General features: G+C 42.3%; 1 protein-coding gene across 1 annotated transcript in view; it reads right to left on the bottom strand.

The window, feature by feature from the left end:
* Nucleotides 1-23237, bottom strand: part of EGFLAM (EGF like, fibronectin type III and laminin G domains) — a 73489-nt gene that overhangs the window by 9598 nt on the left and 40654 nt on the right. The window contains exons 10-18 of the mRNA XM_068422999.1: nucleotides 20648-20748; nucleotides 19284-19384; nucleotides 18027-18171; nucleotides 15518-15707; nucleotides 11668-11793; nucleotides 10660-10903; nucleotides 6137-6248; nucleotides 4482-4598; nucleotides 1374-1554 (exon numbers count right to left, since the gene is read on the bottom strand). Coding sequence (XP_068279100.1) covers nucleotides 1374-1554; nucleotides 4482-4598; nucleotides 6137-6248; nucleotides 10660-10903; nucleotides 11668-11793; nucleotides 15518-15707; nucleotides 18027-18171; nucleotides 19284-19384; nucleotides 20648-20748 — 1317 coding nt within the window. The remainder of the gene's footprint in view (nucleotides 1-1373; nucleotides 1555-4481; nucleotides 4599-6136; nucleotides 6249-10659; nucleotides 10904-11667; nucleotides 11794-15517; nucleotides 15708-18026; nucleotides 18172-19283; nucleotides 19385-20647; nucleotides 20749-23237) is intronic.

Here is a 23237-nt window from a genome sequence, read left to right as displayed (position 1 = left end):
TGGATTCACATAGGAGGCAACACCCAGGATCCAGCCTAAGCCAAAGGCACAAGGCACTTCAGGCTGTCTCTGAAAGCCTGGGCCACACATTCAGGTTACAACAGGGAGGAGAGCAGCAGCAGCATGGCCAGTGTCATGAGGCAGGTGCAGCACTGGTCAGCTCATCACACTGCTCTTGGGGCTTAGCACAGGTCAGAAGCAGACAGGCAGTGAGGAGCGGTGGTCCAACCAATGCGCAAAAGCCCATTGAGTGGTCAGGCAGTCACACACCCAAGCTGCAAAGCATTCACTTGCCTTGAGTCCCCCTGGAGACCTTTGTACTGCTGCAGAAACCATCTTGAAGTCAGGAGCTTAGCACCCTGCACATACCTAGAAAGCCAAAATCGCAATTCTCCTTCCTCCCCACTGAGAAGCTGGGATAAATGACGTTGCTCCAGCTATTAGTTAGACCACAACAACGTAAGCGAAGGGGTTCTTGCATTGTATTTTAATAAAATGTTTTTGTTCTAAAGATATGGTCTTTTTTGGAAGAAAAGGGCAATCTATTCATCACAATTTAACCAAAACCACTACTTTTAACTTTGAAGTTTGTGCCTGTGAGAAACGAACGAGTGGGTGAAGACAATAATGTTAGTCAGCTCTTTTGAACTGAGTTCGCTGTTACATTACAAAACCTTCCCTTAGGAATTTTTCAAGATCAAGCCTGACAGAAGGGAAACATCTCCATCTAGTGGAATAACCGAAAGCACATTTTTTTATAAACACTTTTTAACACTTCATGCAATATGAACACTTGCCTGAATCTAAGGTTTGAACCATTACAGTGGCTCTGAGGAAGAATAATCATCTGGGCAGGTTTTCCTCCTTGGTGGTCTCCATTACTGTACCAAGGCAGGGTTTGTGCAGATGGAGAAATCACCATCAGAGTAGTCAGTGTCTAAAAAAGGACTAGACCTTTCTGTATGTGAGAACAGTGTTTGTTGTGAGCCCTAGGGAGGATAAGATTACAGGGGTTATCAATGCTCATGCTTCAGCACATAACATGATCACTGGCTGGAGGACATTGGCAGGAACTCCCCCTTTGTATAGCACTGCATAATTAGGGAGGTGTATGAAGTGTTTCATGGTGGCCACTACGAGCAACCAGATACCAGGCTGCTATCTATGGACCATAGCTCTGTGCTGGGATAACAGTTATGATGTTCCTAAATAACAAAACAAATTCTTCCCTGGGTACACGGGATGTGCACAGATGCCAAGGGAGCTCTGTTTTCTATTTCAAGGGATGTGTACAACAGCAGTTGTAGGTGCTAAATCTCTCTTATTTTCACAATCAGCTCTGCATTTCTGGATTGAAATGCAGCCATCATTACCTTTTTGGCAACGGTGCCCATCGAAGCCCAGGGGACAGTCACATTCGTAGCTGTCCTTCTTTGGAACGCAGGTGCCTCCATTTGCACATGGTGAGCTCACGCAGGGGTGGGCAGCATTTGCTAGGTTGACTCCAAAAGTGAAATCATGTTTCACATCGATTGTCCGGTCATTCAAGATAATCTATGTGTTAAACACAAACAAACAAAAAAGAAATAAAGGGAGAAAAAATTAATGCTAAAACCTTCCAGATTTTCAGTATGGCAATGCTAATCAGAAGACTTCTCTTAAAAGACTTCAGACAAAGGTAAGCCTCAAAACTTGGCCAAAAACATGTATCTTGTTTTCCAGTTGCAGAGGTCCAGCTCATTCTGTTGCTCACCGTAACCTGCTGGAGATTAATTTCTTTTGTGTTTTGTGACACAGACTTAGGCAACCCCCATAAGGGGTGAAACTGTGTGGAATTTGCCAGTCGTGTCTGAACACCCACACAACGCTTCGTAATGGAACCGTGAGCTTAGGACTGTAAAATTAGATGAGCACTGCTGAGGAAAAGCGTTTCTGAGCTCAGGAAACCCCCTAGGAGACAAGTGTTGACAACAGAAACACTAAGCAGAACAGCTTGTTTTTCACATTTTCTATTTCTTTCTAGTATCTCATCTTGCCTGAAAGAAGCTAGACTTAAGAATGGATGAAAAACATAATTAATGACTTCACAAAACTGTTTGTATATAAACCCAAAGAGAATTGTTAAATGTTGGGCTTTTTCCAATGTGTCAGCAACATACGTTCTCCAATACAAACCAGCATTTGTATAATCTCAGCTGTTATCTTGGCAGAGAGATTACATACATGTAGGTATGGCTTCTGATCCCAGCTACATCAAAATAAGAAGTCCATTTTCACAAATAAATAAATTTTTAAGGCCAGAAGTAAGAATGGCAACAGTTACTCTGGCTCCTGTGTAACTCAGACAATGTACCTTAGGGAGTGGTCTATTGCGGGGACAGATTGCATCAACCATATATACTCTGTTTGAAACAGCATTAAACAAGTTCAACAGCAGAAAAACATCCAGTCCTGTCATAAAGATGAATCAGCGAAGAATCCACTACCTTTTCAGCTTCCTTCTTTCAGCTACGTTGTTCCAGCAGTTAACAAGCCCACACTCTTAAAAATGTGTCTCTTATTTCTGGGTTTAAACTTACCTTCAGCTTCCAGCCATTGGCCTTTCTCTGCATTATTTCAGAGCCAGGTACTCAAAGAAATCTCACAGAATGGTTAGGGTTGGAAGGGACCTCTGGAGATCATCTAGTCCAACCCCCTGCCAAACCAGGCTCCCCTACAGCACGTTGCACAGGGTCGCGTCCAGGCGGGTTTTGAATATCTCCAGAGAAGGAGATTCCACAGCCTCCCTGGGCAGCCTGTTCCAGTGCTCTGTCACCCTCAAAGTAAAGAAGTTTTTCCTCATATTCAGATGGAACTTCCCATGTTTCAGTTTGTGCCTGTTGCCCCTTGTCATGTCACTGGGCACCACTGAGAAAAGTCTAGCCCCATCCTCTTGACACCTGCCCTTAAGGTATCTGTAAGCATTGATAAGATCCCCCCTCAGTCTTCTCTTCTCCAGGCTAAACAGACCCAGCTCCCTCAGCCTCTCCTCAGAAGAGAGACGCTCACCCTCACTAGCAGACCTCACTAGCAGGAACTAGCAGACCACAACAAAGTCACTTCTTAACCTTATCTGAGTAAACTAAATAAATCGAGATCTTAGGCCTTTCTACACACGGCATGTTTTCCAGTACTTGGTGATGTTTGTAGCTTTATTTCTATACAATTATCCAAAATCCTACTATGTGTGAACACAGCAGTCAACTAATAGTCTCCCAGTGCCCAGAAGGCAGGCAATACTCTTCCCTGACATCCCATTCAGGCCTCTGAGACAGTAAATCCACCTTCTTAACTACATCACAGAAGTAAAAGCTCACCCACAGCATTTCCCAATCCTTATCAGTGCCTCTGTACTCGAGGGTACAACCCCTCACCTTGTAAGTGTGACCTGTGTTAATTGCTCCCAGGCTCCCTATCTTGCTCTCCAAAATGCACTGTATTTATTCAAGCCACCTTTCCAAAGATGGTGGTGTGACTAACCTGTTCCCATCACTATTACACACTCCTCCAGTTTTCCTGAACTTCATGTTTTCTGCTAGACAGCTGACAAAGACAGCAAAAAATGTCGGACCAAGCGATGAAACCATTTACACTGAATTGCGATTACCTTTCTTCATGTGATCAATTGTTCTGAGACACACTATGGGGTTTTTTTAATTTGTTATGAAATTCGATGCAATAATCCACTCATTTAAAACTCTGAGGATTCAGGGCTAACCTTTCAGCTTTATCCAAATTATTCTCAGTATGCCTAATCTTGGGAGAGCAAATGTTAGTTCAGTCCGAACTTTCTTTTGATCACTTATTAGGAATTACTATGAATTTACAGATTTATTCTCCAGAAGAGAATTGCACCCATGCACAGCTGACCCCACTGGAACATCACCCCTAAAGTCTGACAACAATGAGAAAGATATTCTTGATTCACGTGCCCCAAATAAAATTGTAAGAGGGGAAGGCAGTGAGGCATTCAATTGCTGTGTAGTATAAGAATATGCTAGCTGGACTGGGATCCACTGTAATTTGCAGCTTCTTTTTCACTCATTACTGTATCGGTTACATCAGACATTTAGCTGCCTCAGTGTGCATACCTTGAAGTATGTGAATATTTCTTCTGTTCATTTATTTATATATGATGCTTAAGGGCACTCTGAGGACTCTAATCTTGATATAGCTTTATGCACCTTTCTGAACTTGATCCCGAATGGCTTCTGCTCACTTATTAGTACAGTATGAAAATTATGGCCGTGATAATATTTACTGGCTATTAAAGTTACAAAAAGTTTTCACTGTGAAATATGTGTTTAAGAACTCTGTGGCAAGCTCCTGAGGTGAAATCTTGGATTATTTTCAATATTGCCAGTGGTATGAGGGCAGGTTTCACCAGGTGCACTGGATGAGATGGAAATAAACATCTCCAGTGCGCAACTCTGGACACATACCTTTTGGATGCTCCCACTGAAGGGCCTGAGGATCCCAGAGTTCTTCTTCACAGCATCGTAACTAGGGACTCCACCAATATATATTTCAGAGCTGCACTTAATCTGTGTGAAAGCCCCCTGCAAGAAACATAGGAATAACATTTTATTAGTAGCTGGAACTATGCTTGTATCTTCAGATTAGCTTACATTAGATGTTATAGCTTACTCTTTAATCCCTCTTTACTTCTGTTAATTGCATTTCTTTGTACAATTCTCTCAAGAAAACCACTGTAGGACACTCTCTACTGACTGTGCTTTATCCTAATCAGAATTAGCTGAAAAATCTTAAGTATTTCAAATTGGGAATACTGAAGGAAGAAAGAAAGGAAACTGACTCATTCTGACTTCTGACTGCACATCTAGCTCTATTTGCAATGACTTGAAGGACATTGATGTGAATCTAGAACCAGAATGAGGTTCATCAATTTAAAATCAGAGCAAAGTCCATGGAACAGAGACTCATTTAATGTTTCCGACATCTGAAACGCTAATCCATAGCAAGATATGGGGCTAAATGGAAGAAACATTGAGTTTGCAGAAGCAGTTGCTCAGGATACCTGTCAGGACTAGTCAGAGTCCTGGAGTGAACTGGAAGCCATTTAGTGGCTAAGGACAAGATAATTGTGTAATTCCAGTCCTGCAGAAGCTCCTGTGATTTCTTTGTTGGCAGCTCCCAGCCAGCCTCCTGCTGCAGCTGCACTGCAGCACTTTGAGAAAAAAATGATCCATCTGTCTTGACCCATCTATCTAAAGAAGTCTCGACTGCTCTGTTTGAATGTTTCCCACTCAATTTGTTTCTTGACAGTCAACCGGAATTTCAATTTATTCAAATTTTTCAAGAAGAGTCTAAGCTTTAAATAGTTTCCCAGTTCGCAGAAAAAGCTGCAGATTCTTCTGCTAACAGAATCTGGAGTTTGGTTTTCTGGCCAGACTTACCACTAGGAAAGAATAAAAGACATTTTCTAAGCAGTTCTGGCCTCCAGTTCTTGGGGTAAAAAAGTATCTCTGTGTATGCATTTGAGGGCTTACAATACCCTGCTCAGTACAAGCAAAATTGCACTTTATTAAAAACTTGACTCACTATGACCTCTTGGTGAATGTAGAATAAAATGCAAGTCATCAACTGTCTGGGTATTCCAGCCCTTACTCTGTCCTGAAAATTACTTTTGGAAGGAAAAGACAAAAAACAATTCTCTTTTGGCCTCCTTTCCAGCACTATATCCAGAGAGAGGTGAAAACAGGACTTTCTGTGCATGATTTTCGATTTCATCCTTCTCCAGATGACGCATTTCATAGGACATACGTTGTTCAATGGACTCGGTCACAACTAGTAAGTAGCAAGAAAAGAACCTCAAGAACATCTACAAACCAAATGCAAAAATGTGAGTCCAGGCACATGGCAAAAGCAGGTAGTGATTTCAGCTGCCTTTACAGGATCCCTGTCCTCAGAGGGAAGACTTCATGTGCAAATTTCCAATTTTGGGCTTAAGAAAATGTTGCTCTAACGTGTAGACTTTTTTGAGCTTATAAGATCTTTAAGAGCAGCCTGTGTAGCTTACCATACAATCATTTTGTAGTCTAACACCATATTCATGACAAGCCATGCGTATGCTCACCTCTGCCATCCCTTCCACGGGCTTTTGTTTGTCCACTTGCAGGATACCATTCTTCGCTGTGCGAGACACTTGCAGCTCATGCCATTGACCCAGACTGACAGGTTCTTCACTCCTGTTTTAAGGGGAAGAAAACTTTCAAGTATTTTATGCTTTTGCCTTTCTGGTATTTTCATATTGTTGTCATGTTAAAAAGTCAAGTCATCTGGGATGATTTTCTAAATAAAAAAATAAAAATATATCACTGTGTTTCTTTCCTTATAAGGAAGTAACATAATTTCTGAGTCCCATCAGCAAAGGAAAGTAAGACCACGTTCCTATAGCAAATAACAAGCACTGTACTTCTATTTGTAAATGAAACATTTCTATAATCAGCATGTGTCTCATCTACCTCTGAGCTAATGTTTTTGCTCAGTCATTTATAATGCACAAAACCAAATTTTTGTCTTAGCTGTACATCCTCATTTCACAATGACATAAGCCTGGAGATAAAGCTTCCCACTTAGTGGTCAGTCTAGTCCCACATTCTTCGTTCTCTTTTAAAACAGAACTACTTTGTGTTGGCTTATCAGCTCTATTATGCAGCTCTATTTAACAGTGACATCTACACACACACACACGCATGCACGCACGCAGCCCGGCTGCTGTACATTAAGGGGAAGTAACTAAAATATGATCTTAATGATGTGATGAGATCCTGGCTAGGAACAATAACCCTCAGTTGTGCAAAGTATTCACCAGTCTCAAAGGAAGCATTTTAAAACTGTTCTTACAATCTTTATTAGTTCAGCACTAATATGAATAGCAGCCTGGGAAAAGGGCAAAACCACATTCCCCTCTACAAGTGCTACAGAACTTTGTATCTTGTTTTCAAATGTCATTTTACTCCACTGGTTAAAACACTTTATGTCTAAATGTTATCTTGCAGCCTTTCCTCCAGAAGCGATGAAAACTTGTGTTTAATTCACTGGTCAAGCTAGAAAAAACAGAAATGGTGCTATCTGGGACACCTGAAGACTTTCTAGCTTTCACTGAAAAAATACAAAATTGTTTTGGGTGAAATAATGTCTTGTATTTTCAGGCTACTTACATTTAAAAATGAAAAAAAGATTCATTTCAACATGAAAGGACTGAAAAAACTGTGATTTGAAATAGTGAGTCAATAGTGATTCAAATGCTGATTAAAAAAGATATATAATTTTGAAAATGTGAAAATAATTTCATTTTTTTCTTTTTTTCTGAACAATCAACATGAGCTTTGAAATCTTTTTTTCTGTCTATTTTGCTCCTCCAAATTTTCTCAATGCCCATTTTCATCTATTTGAACTATGCTGGCAATATTACTTTGACACTTGGTTCAGAAAACCCCATAACAAAATATCCCTGAGCAATGCCATTCACTTGTCCTTTTTTCTTATGCAGTAGCATTTAGGGTTTAACTACCTTGGTTAAATCAATAGGTAACAGAATTTAATCACCTTGAAGAAGTAAATGTATACATATAAAGGAACAAGACAGGTCTGGCTACCTAATAATTGGCAATATATACATTTAACTTCTCTGATGATTAGGTCATCATCATGTTAACTCTCCTGCTCTGCTAGATTTAATTACAATTAGGGATGATTAAGCCTTGCAGAGTCATCACTTCAGAGTTGCAGGCTATTTCTTGGATTCACAGGCGTTTTGAAACCAGCATGAGTTTGGTAATGCTTTCTGCAGGCATTTGAACACTTCTGGCTCTTCATGTGCTGTGGGGTCAAAGGATTACTTTTCCCTGCATAAACCGAACCTTAAAAAATACACCAAATGATGAAGTTCTTGATCCTGCAAATGCCTGGCCAAGGGAGATCCCAGAGGACAATAAATTCTCCCCTGAGACATTTTGGTAAATAGCTCAGGTTCTGCATCCATCCGTCCGCTCAGCATCCCTGCTTCTCCTGGAGCCCCCGCGCACACCGTGCTGTTTCCATCCCGGGACACTTCAGGCAAAACCCAAACTTCACCGTTGTCAGCTTTCCCACTGCTGCTGCTGACATACATAAATGAGCTTGTCTCATCCTTAATTAGAAAAACATTACAACTGTGTTCTGATTATATTGTAATTTAACAACCTGGTCCTATGGAAGAGATAGTCAGGATGCAGAGTTATATCCTTGTTTAGAACAAAGGGTAGGCGTGAAGCAGGATGATGAAGATCAAGGCAGACTTTTAAGGGGATACTGGCTAAGCAGGCACGAAAAACAGGGAATCTACTAATCTTAATCACCAACAGAGCTCATGACAGGATGCGAGTTGCACACGTTATCTAGAAAAAGGAGCTGAACTGGACATCCTAACAACTTTCAATGAAGCCTGTCAGTCTCATGGGCTTCCCCCACTACCCAGCTATCACACCACACTCTTACGCCAATGCACACGACCCAGGTGCTAGCTGGTGTCCTGCTCCCTCTTCTGCTTTCCAAGAGAAAGGGGCAGTTTCCACTCCCAGGCACGTGCTTCTGGCTCTTGCCACAGTTTACAAGCCGACATCTTGGCTAAACTTTAGTCCAAGGTGTTTTGAAGCACTACAATACTCTTGGGGGGAAAAAAAATGATGCCTACTTTAATGTCTTATGTTTGCCAGTAATAGGAATTAGACAGCTGTAATCAGAAAAAGATTTAAGGCTGTTATGAGAAGGGCCATTTTGGGTTGGAGCAAAGGTCTCTGACATTAGCTATTTCTGCCATTTTTCAGCAAGAGAAAAGAACAGGGCAAGTATGGAGTGATTCTTCCCTTCGTATATCCTCCCGGCTTCTGGCAACTTGTCATTTAGCAATTTCCTGAGTCAGAGGCTGCATCCGTACAATTGTGTTTGATCTCCCTCAATGGAGCTTTCTTCAAATTTGTCTAATTTTTTTTTAACCTATTTATAGTTCTGGCATCTGTAACATGCTGTGTCAATTAGTTTCCACAAATTATTTATGTGCTGTCTGAAAAAAAAAGTCTTGTTTTCTTTGTTTGCTACTTTTTGGTCTGCAGTTTCACAGGACTCCTTCTAATTCTTCCATATTGAAAAAATACAGAATAATCATTCCTTATTTATATCCATGTCATTTACAATTTAAAATCCTTTCTCATACTTCCTTATTTATATCCATGTCATTTACAATTTAAAATCCCTTCTCATACTTCCACCAAACTCTTTCTTTTCCAGGTTGAAGGGTCCTGCTGCATTTGTGGAAGATGTTTCTTTCCCTTCTCTGGATATCAACACTAATCTCCTTTTTAAATTGTACTAATTTCTTCTGAAATGAAGTGACCGGAATGGCAACAAGTTTTCAAGACAGGGTGCATTGTGGATTTTTGCAGAGGCATTGTTCCTTATTCCATTCCTAATAATTCTCTGCATTCTACTTGGTTTTCTGTATTTGTCTCTAAGCAGCTAGCTGTTGCTTTCACAGAACTATCCATGATGACTCCAGGATCTTTCTCTGTCTCACAACACTAACTGTATTGCCACCGCTGTGGACTGTTAGTGTTGTGCATTATTTTACATTTGCTCCCTTGAAATACCATCTCTCACTTTGTCATCTGAATGGGTTTGTTTGCTTGAGTCCTCATTCACAGTGCAGCCAAAATTCCTGATGTCCATCCACAGGAAACACATGGTATGCAAGACTTGCAGGCAGTGTACATATTTTGCATAAGCTTTATATAAATTATTTCTAAATATTAGGCCAGCCTGGTCAAACTGGCAGCCTCTTGGACCACATCCAAGGTACTGAATGCCTCTGTTCGGCCCATTGCCTTTACAGAAGAGTGCAGGGAACAGCTGCCCGGAGACTGGGCACTCAGTTGTACAGAGAGAGCGAGCAGCCCTTTTTGAGGCATTTCATTGCTCCTATCCTTGACAATAATTTTAGGATGCAATGAGTCATTCTCAGAAGGTCTGTCTTTGCCTGGGAGCCTGGGTCACTCGTTTAGACCATGTATTTATCTGTTAGACTGCTGAAGTTATGTAAATTAGGTATTAGCCTCAGATCCCCCCAAACCAGCACTATGAGGAAAGAGTGGACCTGGAGGTGTATCTTCTTGTGACACCTCCAGATCGGTACTTACTGCCTGGAACTGGAGACCAGGGAGGAGGATGCTCACAAAAGTGCCAATATTGTGCAATCCTGTGGCTAGAAAGTAGATGCATAAAATATTTACAGATCCCCTAATTAGCTATGGTACAATGTCATGGAGGCAAGAAGGGGACTTCTGTAATACCATACAGAAACAAAAGTATCTTCTGCAGTAAGATGGTGGCATGACATGATAACACTGATAATAAAGCTTTGAAACATAAACTTATATAGGAAGAAAATTCCTGTCCCCTTGAGTACAGTTGTAGTGTTTCTATGCTTCTTTAGAAGAAGTAGGCACTAGAGACTGATGGGCTCCCATACCTCATTATAGGCTATTACTCTTTGCAGCCCACTCCTCTCCTGGATCAGCACCATGGCACTGTTGGAAAGGAAACACAAGCAACGCTGTTTACCTGATAACAGCCGTTCCTGAGCCACAGTCGAACCTGAACTCCACGTATCCAGCCACCATGTTAATGGAGAGGAAGTCCTTGCTGTCTGTGTCGTAGCTGTACAAAAGGACACCAGTCTCTAAATCTGGACGAAATGTCATCTCAAACTCCATGAAGGAAAGGTAATTCTGTGGTTCCAAGGGCCAGGGTGTGCTAGCAAATGACCTTAAGGACTCGTTGAACTGAGGTATGGCCAAGGTGAGTGCTGGAAATCCAGAATACACAAGCAGGTCACTTGAGGCTCAAAGGCAAAGGATTGACTCCTACCAACCAGTGTCAGCTCCCTTTGTTAGGTACTTAAAGCTAACGTTAAGAAAAACAACCTAAAAATTTCATCGGCCAAATTAAAAATATTTTTTTATCCTAGCCAACACTGCTTCTCTCCTTAATCCCTTCCTTTTCCAGGGATGTATTTGTATTATAAAGCTTTGTGCTCCTTTTCTTTAGTGATTCACCATAGTGTTTTTCAAAGTAGCAAGCACGCACACAATGGGCAGTGGCATGAAAGTTCTGCAGCACAGAAAATAATGCTGTATGTATTTAACTATTTGTTTGTACCTCTGTGATTTCAGCAGGAAATTGCTATTGGATCCTTTACATTTCAGAACATACAACTGACACTGGTTTTAGGAGAAAAGTGGGGATTTTTTAGAGTTAATGTGCAGCTGCAGAGTGGCACATTATTTTAACTTCTGACAAGTAAGTTTTAGATGCTTAATTGTAGTTAGTTTAAACAAGCAAAGAGGTTTGAGAATCACTGATTATGCAGGAGCCGGATGTAGCCCCAGAATGAATGGTGGGGGAGGGTTTCACTATGTAATTTTAAAAGTACAAAGGAACAAGTACTCTCTTCTGTCATATAGCATATATGTAATAGCACAAGACCTCCTTGGATGTCACTATGTGGAAAACACATTGAACACTAAATAACTCATACAAAGAAATATAAGCAGCCCAGCATCCTCTCACCTTCTTCACAATGATGACCTTTAAATCCAAGAGGGCAAAGGCAAATGTACGAATCCGCTTTGCTCGCAGCACAGGTACCACTGTTGATGCAGGCAGTCTCGTCACAGATGCCACTGCTACACTCACCTAAACACAGAGACAGAATATGGATTTATCAGAGAAGTTTGTCAAAGATTTATTTGGCTGTTGATCCAATTTGGCTACTAACCAATACAATTTGCTCTGCTGCCTAGATTCTTTCCCAGTTTGTCGAATAATGTGCAAATTAGACAAGGTAACTTGATTTTTAGCACTTTTTTTAAGCACCAGACCAGGAAGAGGCCCTAAAAATATCAAAAATTAGCTCTTAAAAACCATGACAGTTGTAGCTTTCAGTCACTCCCTGGATTACTTTTCTTCTGCTCTTGTTCCTATCATTATTTTCTCATAAAACAGAAATCTCTCCAGATTGTTTACAAGCACTGTGACTTGTTTAATTTCAAATACCTGAAGTGCTTCTTTGTTCACTGTAAATTCATGCCATGGTAAGCATGGAGGGCGCTAATCATCATCAACTAATCTTATTAACTAAAATGAGGTTGTCAGCCCTCTTGTCTGCACTAAAAGGGATCCGTATCATCAGCACATGGGCTTTTTAAGAAGTATTTCTGGCACATCAACTAAAGAAGCATATGCTGGCACATCAACTAAAATAACAAGGAGATGATTTCTTCTTGCTAGAATTAAGCTGAAATTGTTGCAGAACAAATAATTTAGTCATTTACTTCTTAAAACTGATATATGTAAAGTTAGATTATGCAATGGTCAAACGTATATCTGATTAAGTTCTTGTTGATTTTGTCTACCTTCTCCTTTATTTTAGTTTGTGATTACACAATTCTCCCCTCGTTGATAGTAACAAACTGATCTTATACATTAAGAAAGACCAAACAAGACATTTGTGGTACACAAGTATAAGCACATCATTTGGAGGGGCAAAGTGCTCATGACAAACTAAGAATTGGACATTTATTTTGAGGCATATTGAAATATCACCTCTGAGAGGCACAGGCGTCATGAGGCAGCTCTGACAATAAACACTCAAGAACAGTTTTACTATCTGAGATGACTGAGAGAAGTCTCGCAAAACTACTGCAAGAAGGGGATATGCCCTTTTTGTTTTGTTTAAATACAGCACTCTGATTGTAAAGATGGTTTCCAGACCAGGACTCTACAAATCTTCAATAAGGTACTGGCAGTAGTACAGCGCTATCTTTACAGTTTGGTTTCCCATCCCATAGCCAGAAAGAAAAGCAGAGAGAAGTATGCAGATGTACATGGCTAATGTGCTGGTTCATCCTGATCACATCCAAGGTGGAAAACAACTTTTTCTATCCCACTCAGGACAGAGGCAGTAACTCTCCGGTCACCTGGTGCAACTCCCTGCCAGACCAAACTTGTTTCGTATGGCACATCTACAAATCTCCTGCCAGGCCCATTTTTCATTGTCGAAAGGAAGGTCTGAGTACAGCAGTCATAACACAGGGCTCCAGGGCTAACCCACGGAGCATAGCAAAACATACAAGTCCCCCAGAAGGGAACAAATTCTCCTTCTACGTGGAAGGGGGCAATTACCCCTGCAAACGGCTGCCCCACGACCAGCAATGGGGGTAGGGGTGCTCACAGTGCTCACTGAGCCACCTTTTTCCCTTGTGGGCTGCATTGTAATGGCCACGGTGCACCAGAGCAGGATGGGTATCTAGTCTCTGAGATTCCCTCACATACTCACCTATTATCATGACAGTGACAGAAATGACTAGCACTAGGTCTCTTTTATAGTTGAGGAAACAGAGCAAAGACGTGAATAAACAAGGATCTAAATGCATCGAGTCTGAGACACAAACAGAAAACTAAGACAACGCTCACCTTTACTGCATCTGCTGCACTGTTAGTCAATGCTGGCAGTATGTTCAAACAGATCAAAGTTAAACAAAGTCTTTGAGAAATAGAAAAGACAAGGGAGATAACAATAATGGGACAAGTCGCAGGCTCACTGGTTTGAGGGACAGCTTGAACTGGAGCAGTGCTGGTGTTTAAGGACAAGCTGCTCTCACAATCTCTCAGTGACTTATCACGGCCTTCGGGCCAGCATAGGTGACTACACCGAAAAGGCAAACCAAGGTCTGATGGCTTCATCTGCTTGGGTGCAGTGGCAGATGAGGAAGGCGGGAAGCTGCAGTGGAGTACAGGGTCCTGCCATGCCCGCTCCAAACCCCTGTCAGCCCCTTAGCTCATGGTCTGGTGGGACTTCTACTGCAGCTGGCAGAGATGGAGCAGGGGCAGGACGGACCCCTCTCCTTTCCACCCTCAATTCCGCCGTCCATGTACCACAGCACCCCTGATTTATACATTGTGCCAATAGGAAACAAACAGAAGACTGGCTAGATAAACCATCCCTAAACCCTAGTAGAGTTCACTTGCAGTTTATTTATTTTAAGCTTAACTTATATGGCATATTGTTTGCAAGTCTCTCTTGGTACAGTTTCATATAAGCGTGTGCAACCACGTAAGGACAGTAAGTCTCTATCACTCAGTTTTGAGTCACACATGGCAGAACCCAGCATTTATTTTCACTGATGTTGATTGTTAATGCAGTAGTATGTGGAGCATTCATGGATGAGAATGAAGCTAGCTGCAATCCAAAAGGCAATAGAGATTAGGGCTCAGAGAACTTCAGCAGGGCTTTCATCTATCTAAATTCCATAGATTCTCACTCTATCGTGAAATTACTCTCTGCTTCCAAAGCCCTATTTTTTCACCATCTGTTTCTTGGGCCACTCTGTTCCCTTCCTGTATTGCACAGAAGTTTGGTCATGTTATCTAGAGAATACAGAGTGATTGTTAGGAAGTTTCTCATTAATCACTTCCTTCTTGGGATGCCAAATGCACAGCTATAGAAGAGAAGAAAGATGACTTTGTGGCTGAATCATGGCATGGAGAGTTCAGTGATACGGTATTTATTTCCTGCCTTTACCACTCGCTTTATGACTTGGGTTTACTCTTACTCTAACTGTTTAGACTGGGAGGTCATTAAAGCAAGAATTTTGTTGCCCTGTACTTTTTTCAAGTGCCCATTACATGAATGAAATAGAGATGAATACATAATACAGGACTAGTTAATTAACTTCCCTACTTCTCCATCTTTTAATCTGTGAAGGGGAGATAATGTTATAATACCACTTCATAAAGCTGTTGAAAGAATTCATTCCACGGCATTTTTAAAAAGTACTGGAAAATAAAACAATGGATGGTCGAGAGGAAAGCCTATTTGCCTCAGCAGTAATGGGGTTTCATGGGGAAAAGCCCTTTGTAATGGCCACAGCACTGCTGTGGGTCTGAGAGATCCCTGCATTGCTTTGAACAAGTGCAATGATGCCTTAAGGAATAACACATTTTGTTGTGTCCACAGTGTTTTAAATACAAACACAGCGTGCATGCTATCGATTTCTGATGATATGACTGTGTCAGTCAGGAGCATGAAGAGGCATCCAGAGAGACGCTGATAGAAATACTGGTGCAGACGTAATTATATTGGCAACACTGAGTTTCCTGTTTGCTCACAAGAACTGGTTTTACTATTGTGCTGCATAACTGCATCCACGAGGGGTTTTGGTATACTACAGTGATGTTAACTTCTATAATGCGATAAAGCTCTCCAACTACAGACCCAGCAAAAGCAATGTGCAAAGGCACAGAGAAATACCATGCCAAAAATAGAGACCACGCCTTCCATCTCAAACCTGGACCATTGCTCAACTTTTTGCAACCCCTGGTTTATCACTGATTAAAGACCCCATACCATTACACTTACCAACATCAGCACCACTGAGAGCTTTCCCTAATGGCCAGGGTCTCATATCAATCATCTGTCCGTTGACGCTGAGCGACTGAACGCAGCCCTGAAACCCACGGTTGGTGCCTGCAGCTCTGACCAGCCAGTACACGCTGGGGGCACCGCCAACGTAGAAGGGAGTCCGGAATGTAATTTTACTATATTGGCCCTGAAGGGAAAACAGAGGACAACATGATGTAGAACAGACATAACACAGGATAACTAATTAAGCCACACTGTGTATAATCAATTTTTTTTCCTCCACAAAAAATTGTGTCAGGGGATATGCAGGTTGCTCATTGGTAATTCCTTGCTATTAGTCATTCCTCTACTCAGTCTATCACTTTAAACGTTACTTTTTGCACCCACATCCATCATGACAACAAGGACTATTTAATACAAAATAAAAAGCTTAAAACCCACTATGTTCTGAGGAGGGACTGTGATCTGTCTTTTGCTGCAGTTTCTTCCTTTACTTTTGCCAAAATTGTTTGTCTTCTAAACTCTAAGCCCTGCAGTACACAGATCAATGGGATATTGCCTTTTGGACAGAACCCAGCAAGTGCTTTGTGTTGAATTACAATAAAATGACAAAAAACAACAGTAAAAACCAAGACAAGGCATAAACTGACACAACTACAACTTCAGTGGGGTTCTGCTCACTTTGCCAGCACTAAATTTACTCCCCATCTATTTTTTTGACCTTAACCTGCCTATAGAAATGTATGCATACCAGTTTACTAACACTGCTATAGAGCACAGGAAGGAAAAAAAAAAAATGGCCAGTTTTACCAATGTGTCCTTCTGCCAGCGATGACCTTTAGTCTAAAAGCTCTCTGTATTTTTCATCCCTGCTCTGCCTCCCTAGTACTTATAACAATAAATTATATCCCCATAGCCTATATTTTGCCAGGCTAAATAAGCCAAGCTTATTGAGTCTACAGGTGTTCACTGCACAGTGCACTGCAGAAACACATCAAACGGATCTCAATTTTAGCAGAGAAGAACAATTCAGGTGGAGCCTGTGGCTAAAGAGAGTTCAGATGTCCACAGGGTTTCCTGGTGGGCATATGCCAGGGCTGTGGGCACATAGCCCTCCAGCCTGTGTCCAGCTGTTTGCCATCTTCCAGCTGTTCGCCATCTTCCATCGCCTTTGATGCTCCCGCCCTCCTTGGTCTGTCAATCTCCACTTCTCTTGTGGGCACTTTCTAAGACTGTTCAAGTCAAAATCAACCAGGTCAGAAAAGACCGCCACTCTGCTGAGACTAATCCAGGTCATTCTAACTAAGAAGGACTGAGGAGGACTCACTGGAGCAACAATACTACTGGAGCAGCAAGTTCTGGTGGAGAGCAGCACCTGGAGCAATTAACTTTTTTTCCTTGTATAGCTGCAGCTAGAAAAACGTGTGTCCACTGTGAAACTCTTCTTGTAATAGACTCTGTGGACCATAACCCTCCTACTAGCCCTTTGTGGCATCGTTCCTTCTTTGACTTCATCTTTCTTGGCTACAGGTGATCATAGCCCTGCATAGCCAGATGCAGTCTCACCAAAGTGCTGCACAATGGCATTACTCTTTACTGAACATATCTCTCCTGACTCACATCTGCCCTTTGCGTGGCCTCACAGCACTGGTAACACATAGCGACACATGACAGACACTGAAATCCTTTCCTCTGCCATTCCCAGCTGATGAGAACTCAATGCGCAGCATTTTTTCCCTGCAGTGCCCACATGAAAATGTAAAGTAATAAGATGTGTGAAGCTGCTTTTTTTCAGGGCTAGGGATGGCATGCTAATAGTGGCTATAAAGGGGAAGAGGAAAGACATCTGAAACAATTTGCAACTGTCTTTTTTTTCAGTGCCTGAATTTCACTTCCGTTTTCTGGCCTGGCAACAGATGAGCAAGTCAAGGCACCTTCCTCTATTATATTTTATCCTGGCAGCCTCATATGAAATTGTTGGTGTTAATGTAAGTCAGGGCAGAACGTCTATCTCCATTACTGTGCTTAAATCTATGTCCATGGTATACACGTAATTACACCTCTATATACAAACATTGTGTGGCTATATGCATATAATACATAAATATATACACATATGCATCTGATTTTTCTGGCTGAGGAAGCAGAGCAGCTCTATGAGGCTTGAAAAAGGAAGCAATTAGGGACAGCAGCTGTAAAACCTGGCAAACTTTTAACAGCAGTCTGCATCTGAGACTAGCGAAGTGCAGCAGAAGGGTGGCAGAGCAAGCACAGAGGACAACAGGGGAACTGTGATGGGATTCAGCTTTGGGATATTTATCTATGTGATTTCTAGACTACATATGTGGAAGAGTAATCTGTACACTGATCCTGATGCACTAAATGCCCCAACACTAATAAATAAAAATGTACCTTTTAAATCTGATCAGACTTCTGCTGGCAGGAAAAAATGTCATCACAATCTTGAGAGAGACCAAGGTCGAGCTGCAGGTGCAGGACTACCTACCTGAGATTTTCCTGTCACCGGAGCATCGTTGTTCATCCTGAGCCATCCATTTGTCCCATCTCTGAACAATGTGACGCTGTGCCAGTTCCCCAGCTTGATTTTGTTTTCACTCGTTATGACTGCAACTCCAGTGCCACAGTTGAACCTGGGAGCATGAGAGAGAGAGAGCAAGGTGACAACCTTATGTTAACCAAATAACTGGAAGTCAGTTTTAGACTCCATGTATTCCCTTCGCTCCTGGGAACCTCTCTGTTTCACACTGCATATTAGCAGACCACAGGAAAATTAGCAGGTCTACATATGATCTGTTCTAAGTCTCAAACTTCATTATCTTTCTTTCTCCCATGGAGAAGATTTTGCACCCTCTGGCCATACCAAGTGAATTGCAAAGCTTGCCAGCAGCTGAAACTGTTTCAAGATGGAGGGTATTAACAATCTGAGTTCCTGCTATCACTAATTTCTCTTGGGAATTTTTCTAGCTCCCTGGTGAAAGGCAGTGCTACATTAATAACTCTGCAATTCTATATGAAACTCAGTACTGATTGACAAGGAGACTCCAGGAGAGTCTCTGCGGAGCTGAACGTGCACAAAACACGCCATTTTCTCTGACTGCTGTTCAGCGCAGGTGAACAGAAACACAACTAAGGCACATCACATACTTCGTTATTCCCCACTTTCAAGGACTCACCCTCCCAAGTAAGAAGATCCTCGAGATACTCCTTCCTATCTATGATACATGCTTCCTATCTATGGGACTGCAAGAAACCCCCTCCATTTTCATTTAAAAAACCTGCAACTCCCATCTAAACAAGGCATATAAGACGAAGTTCCAGACCCCTTGCTGGCATTAAATCCTTTATTTTGCTACATTATCATTATTTGCAAGTCCTTGTGCTGTGAAGCAAAAACATTGACTATGCACAGCTTGATATAGCATAAGCTTAGCAAACGCAGTGGCTCACTAGCATTTCTGACAACACAGCAATGAGCCCCAGACTAATGCCTTGAAGAAAACTGATTATTTCGCCTTTACACCAATGTCTGAGTAAAAAGAGTTCAACAGGGCCCATGTCCACACGCTAAAGAAGAGTGAGAGAAAAAAATATTGAAGAACTGTTAAATGAAGTAATACTGTCTGTTTTGTACACTGCATGGGGCAGAAGTCAAAGACACGACAGATATTCATCACATAGAGCAAGTCCCAGGAGGTAGCAACGGTCCCTTCTCTTCACATGAGATTTAGGGTGGATGTTTTACCTGAACTGGATGCTATGTCGGATGATTGCTAGTGACATAAAATCACCACGACCGTGTTCATTTTCTCCACAGTACAGCAGCAAACCATCTTCTGATTCAGCCTGCAACCACAGCATCAACATGAAAAATCAAAGTCTAAGCCTCACAGTGACAGATAAATGCAAGCAGCACTGGAAGACTTTTCTCCAGGAAAGGGACAACATTTTTCACATGGAGTTTTTAACTTGCAGAATCGGAAACTGGTTGATCAATTTTGAATCCTGCCTTTGAAGAACCTAGAAAAACATTGCCTTAATGCTTAAATAGTTTAAGACCATCTCTTCTACTTACTGTATGATACTATCAGACCTAAAAACAAGCCTGAAATCATTAAAGACTGTCAGACATGTCCCATATGAGACCTCTGAGCACAAAGCCTAGCAAGGATGCCCTAGCAAGCCTGTGAAGTGTAGACACATTACTCACTGCACATGAATACACACACCCTGCTTCACACGTTCAATGAGCCTGACACTTTTCAAACCGAACAACCTGTGCAGGCGAGACTTCTCCATATGTGCATAGCAGCTGAGACAGTGGCTTTTCACAGCCATCCTGCATTTTAAGCTGACAAATTGCCAGAGGAGTGCCAGATCACCACATGAGGCAATAGATTGCTGCTGCTCTAGTGTCAGTCTCATACCTAGGCTTCGAGGCTGGCAAGTCTGCCTTCTCTGGGAGCAGAGGTGCACCTGAGAGCTCAGCCATCCTCCCTACAGGCAGCCCTACCAGCTCTGTCTGTAACACACAGACAGCGTTAACACAAGTCACTGTGGGATGTACACTTCAGAACTGTAGCTTTAGTCCAATATCTTGCACATATTAGTAGCCAGTGTCCCACACTTCCGAGGTGGAAAATAATGCCTATTTAAATCCTGCAGGATAGGAAAGGAACGCTGGATATAGGCAGTACTTTGCTCAGTACAATAAGATCACAGTTTCTTATATGCAAAGATACTGCATGCCACTTCCAAACCGTAATTCACAAAAATTCCAAGTGTACTTCAGCCTGTAGCTCATTCACATGGTTATAACCTTGCCAATGTACATTGCCACTAGTCTGAAATGCCAGTATTACTAGTCCCAGGGATTCTCTCATACACTGCCTACCAATAACGGATGCAAACATTTTAGCTCAGTTTACCAACTTCATTTGTATTCACTGAAGGTGAAGCCAGATTTTTAGAGATGAAGATTATGTATAGGTTCACCACAATTACATTATAAGCTATACTGAAGCTAAGTTATTGTTCCATTGCCCACATAACAGAATAAGAAAATAAAATTCAAAGCTCCTATGTGAGCTTGGAATTGCGTAAACTTACCCTGAATTCAAGGGTAATTTGAAATGTCTGATAGGAGTTTTTCAGTGGTTCAAAGGTGATGTATGAGTAGCCAGAGAACTGAGGATACTGGACAATAATATCTGAAAAGCAAAGACAGAAGCATGTTATTTAGCAGTTTTGTCCCATATAAAAATCGATAAGACACATTTAGCACTAGATAACGTCAGGTGAAAATGCAAGGCAGAGCTCCTCCAGAGACAATCATTAGTCAGCATCAGTCAACAATCAGTTAACCTATTGCCTTGTCTTCCCACCACCTTTCACAACTAATTCTTTTATTCCCAAGGACCTCGTGAACTTGGAAAGAAACAGGATACTAAGGGCCAAATACTGCTCAACAGTTTAATCGCTGGCTTCAGTGGAATTTTCTCCAGATTTTCATCCTTGTTACAGAAGACAGAACCCACCTACTTTATATTTATCTCATTTTAAGAATTAATTTAACACAAGAGACAACAAAGTAATTTTCTATTTTGCAGGATTATAAAAACACACGTGGGAAATGTGGCCAGACTCCACACTGCATTAGTCATTGCTGCTCCATAGCTGCTGTGTCCAGCATCCGCAGAATCCTTGGATGGCTCGTAAGAGCCCAGCAGCTTCCAGCACTTCCTTCAGTCAGCTCAGGGAAGAAGGTAAAGGGAGTGATAGGAAGAAGAGAGTCCCTGCAGGCATCTCTCCATCCCTGGCTGCAACAGTGGCCCTTCATATTGCTCGTCATCTGGCATTATCAATCCTCACCCTTTGTTGTCTTATGTTAGAAGACCATCCTGGCTTCAGCACAGAAAAAGAAAATCAGAGAGATGTCTTACTGCTACCTTTGCAGCTCATTTTCCTAAGAAGCACTGAGGACAGACACAGTTTCAGGCCTGAATTTTTATTTTTGCAGTGGATCTAAGTCTAATGACGAAGGAAGAACGAGAAGTCCCATTCCTCTTTGCTATTTGAATACTGAGTGGGTTTTTCTTGCATATTTGGATTACAGCACTCTCAGCTTTTTTGTTTTCAAGGCACACATTTCAGGCTGAGGTGAAGAGAACCGGTGCTATAAACCTGAATGCAACCATAGCAGACAGCAATTAACTCATGCCCCGATCACAAGCAGAAATGACTGGACCAGAGCACCATGCAGCTGTTGATTGTAAAGAAAAGTCTGTTTTCATTCAGATGAATATACTATTTAACAATATTGGCTGCCGTGGAGAAATTCAGTACAAGGGAATATTGGTACATGATGCTACTGCTTACCAAGGAATAACAAACTCCCTTGTGAAAAATAGTGGTTTTGGACTGACGTTAACAAACCCGCTCTACAAGTTGTATACAGTTATGTCAGTTCAAATAAATTCCCAACTCTTCATACTTGATCAAGGCCAAAAATCACATCTGCAGCTGTTCCACGTGGCTGAGTCACAACAGATTGTTTTCAGAATGAGCTCTCTTTACTCCAGCACTGGGAGGAGAAGATCAAATACCCTCAGTGTCTGTATCCCCGATGCTGTGCATCACGAATGTCTAACGTGAGCCTGCAGAAGAAACGTGTGTCCCTGATGCTCTGCTGTGTGTCAGGAACTTGGCAGATCAGATCAGCATGCCAAAGGATGGATCAGCTCTTCCTTAGCTGATGGGACAGCACCACTACAAGCAACGGGACACTTGCTTTGCATGAGCTCTGGCATTCATCTGACCCCTTGGTCATACCCCAAATGAGAAGCAAATTAACTCCAGGGGGTAAAAAAAGTGATCTGCTTATGGCCTGGGCAGCAAGCTGGACTGGCTTACCAGCTGATCAGCTCAATGTCAGACCCAGCAAAAAGGCAAGGTTAGGTCTGCAGATGGAGAGGACGGGAAAGTGGCAAGGGAAGGAGAAGCAGGACGGCCTCCTTCAGCTCAGCAAGCTCTTGCCCTGGCTCAGCCGCACTGCAGAGAAGCAAGAGGACGCATGGGAAGTCCTGCCCGGGACAACCACACCTCCTCACATTAACCCAGGCTTCAGGTCATGCTTTTGGAACTGGGGAGAGGGTTTTGTTCCTCCTTTGCCACAGGCTGCCTGACATGAGTGCTGGGCTACCCCTCCAGCGCTTCTGCCCTGCAGACCATGGGGAAAGCCTCCTCCGGAGATGGTTTTACAGTGGGGGCTCTGTCTCATATCCCTGCTGCAGGATCAGCATCATCCGATGGACCACGCTGAAAATGTGGGTGGTTCAGGGCTTCAGCTGGAGGCAAAAGGCAAGGGTCAAAGGTGGGGTTGAATGTCCCTGCTGGAAGCTGTGGATGCCATGGTTGGACCCTGTCAGGCCTGAGTGCCTACCAACATACCTGGCTCCATCACCCTCCCACTCCTAGGTGGAGGAAGGAGGATTAACCTCCCCTGTGCACTTTCACATGGATCTGCATTCAGCTTTATTAAAGAAAAACTTCTTCACACCTAGCTGAGGAAAGAGAAGCAAAGCGGCCACTGTCTGAACTGGGACGTGAAAGCAGCTGCTGTCCCTAGGGATCCATTAAGCCCAGCTGGCTATTCCCAAAGTGCACTTTGGTTGTTTCATCACGAAGCTGCTCCTTGCCC

The sequence above is a fragment of the Nyctibius grandis genome, chromosome Z (assembly GCF_013368605.1).
Source record: "Nyctibius grandis isolate bNycGra1 chromosome Z, bNycGra1.pri, whole genome shotgun sequence".
Classification (NCBI taxonomy): domain Eukaryota; kingdom Metazoa; phylum Chordata; class Aves; order Nyctibiiformes; family Nyctibiidae; genus Nyctibius; species Nyctibius grandis.
This window is presented reverse-complemented; position numbering and strand designations above follow the sequence as displayed.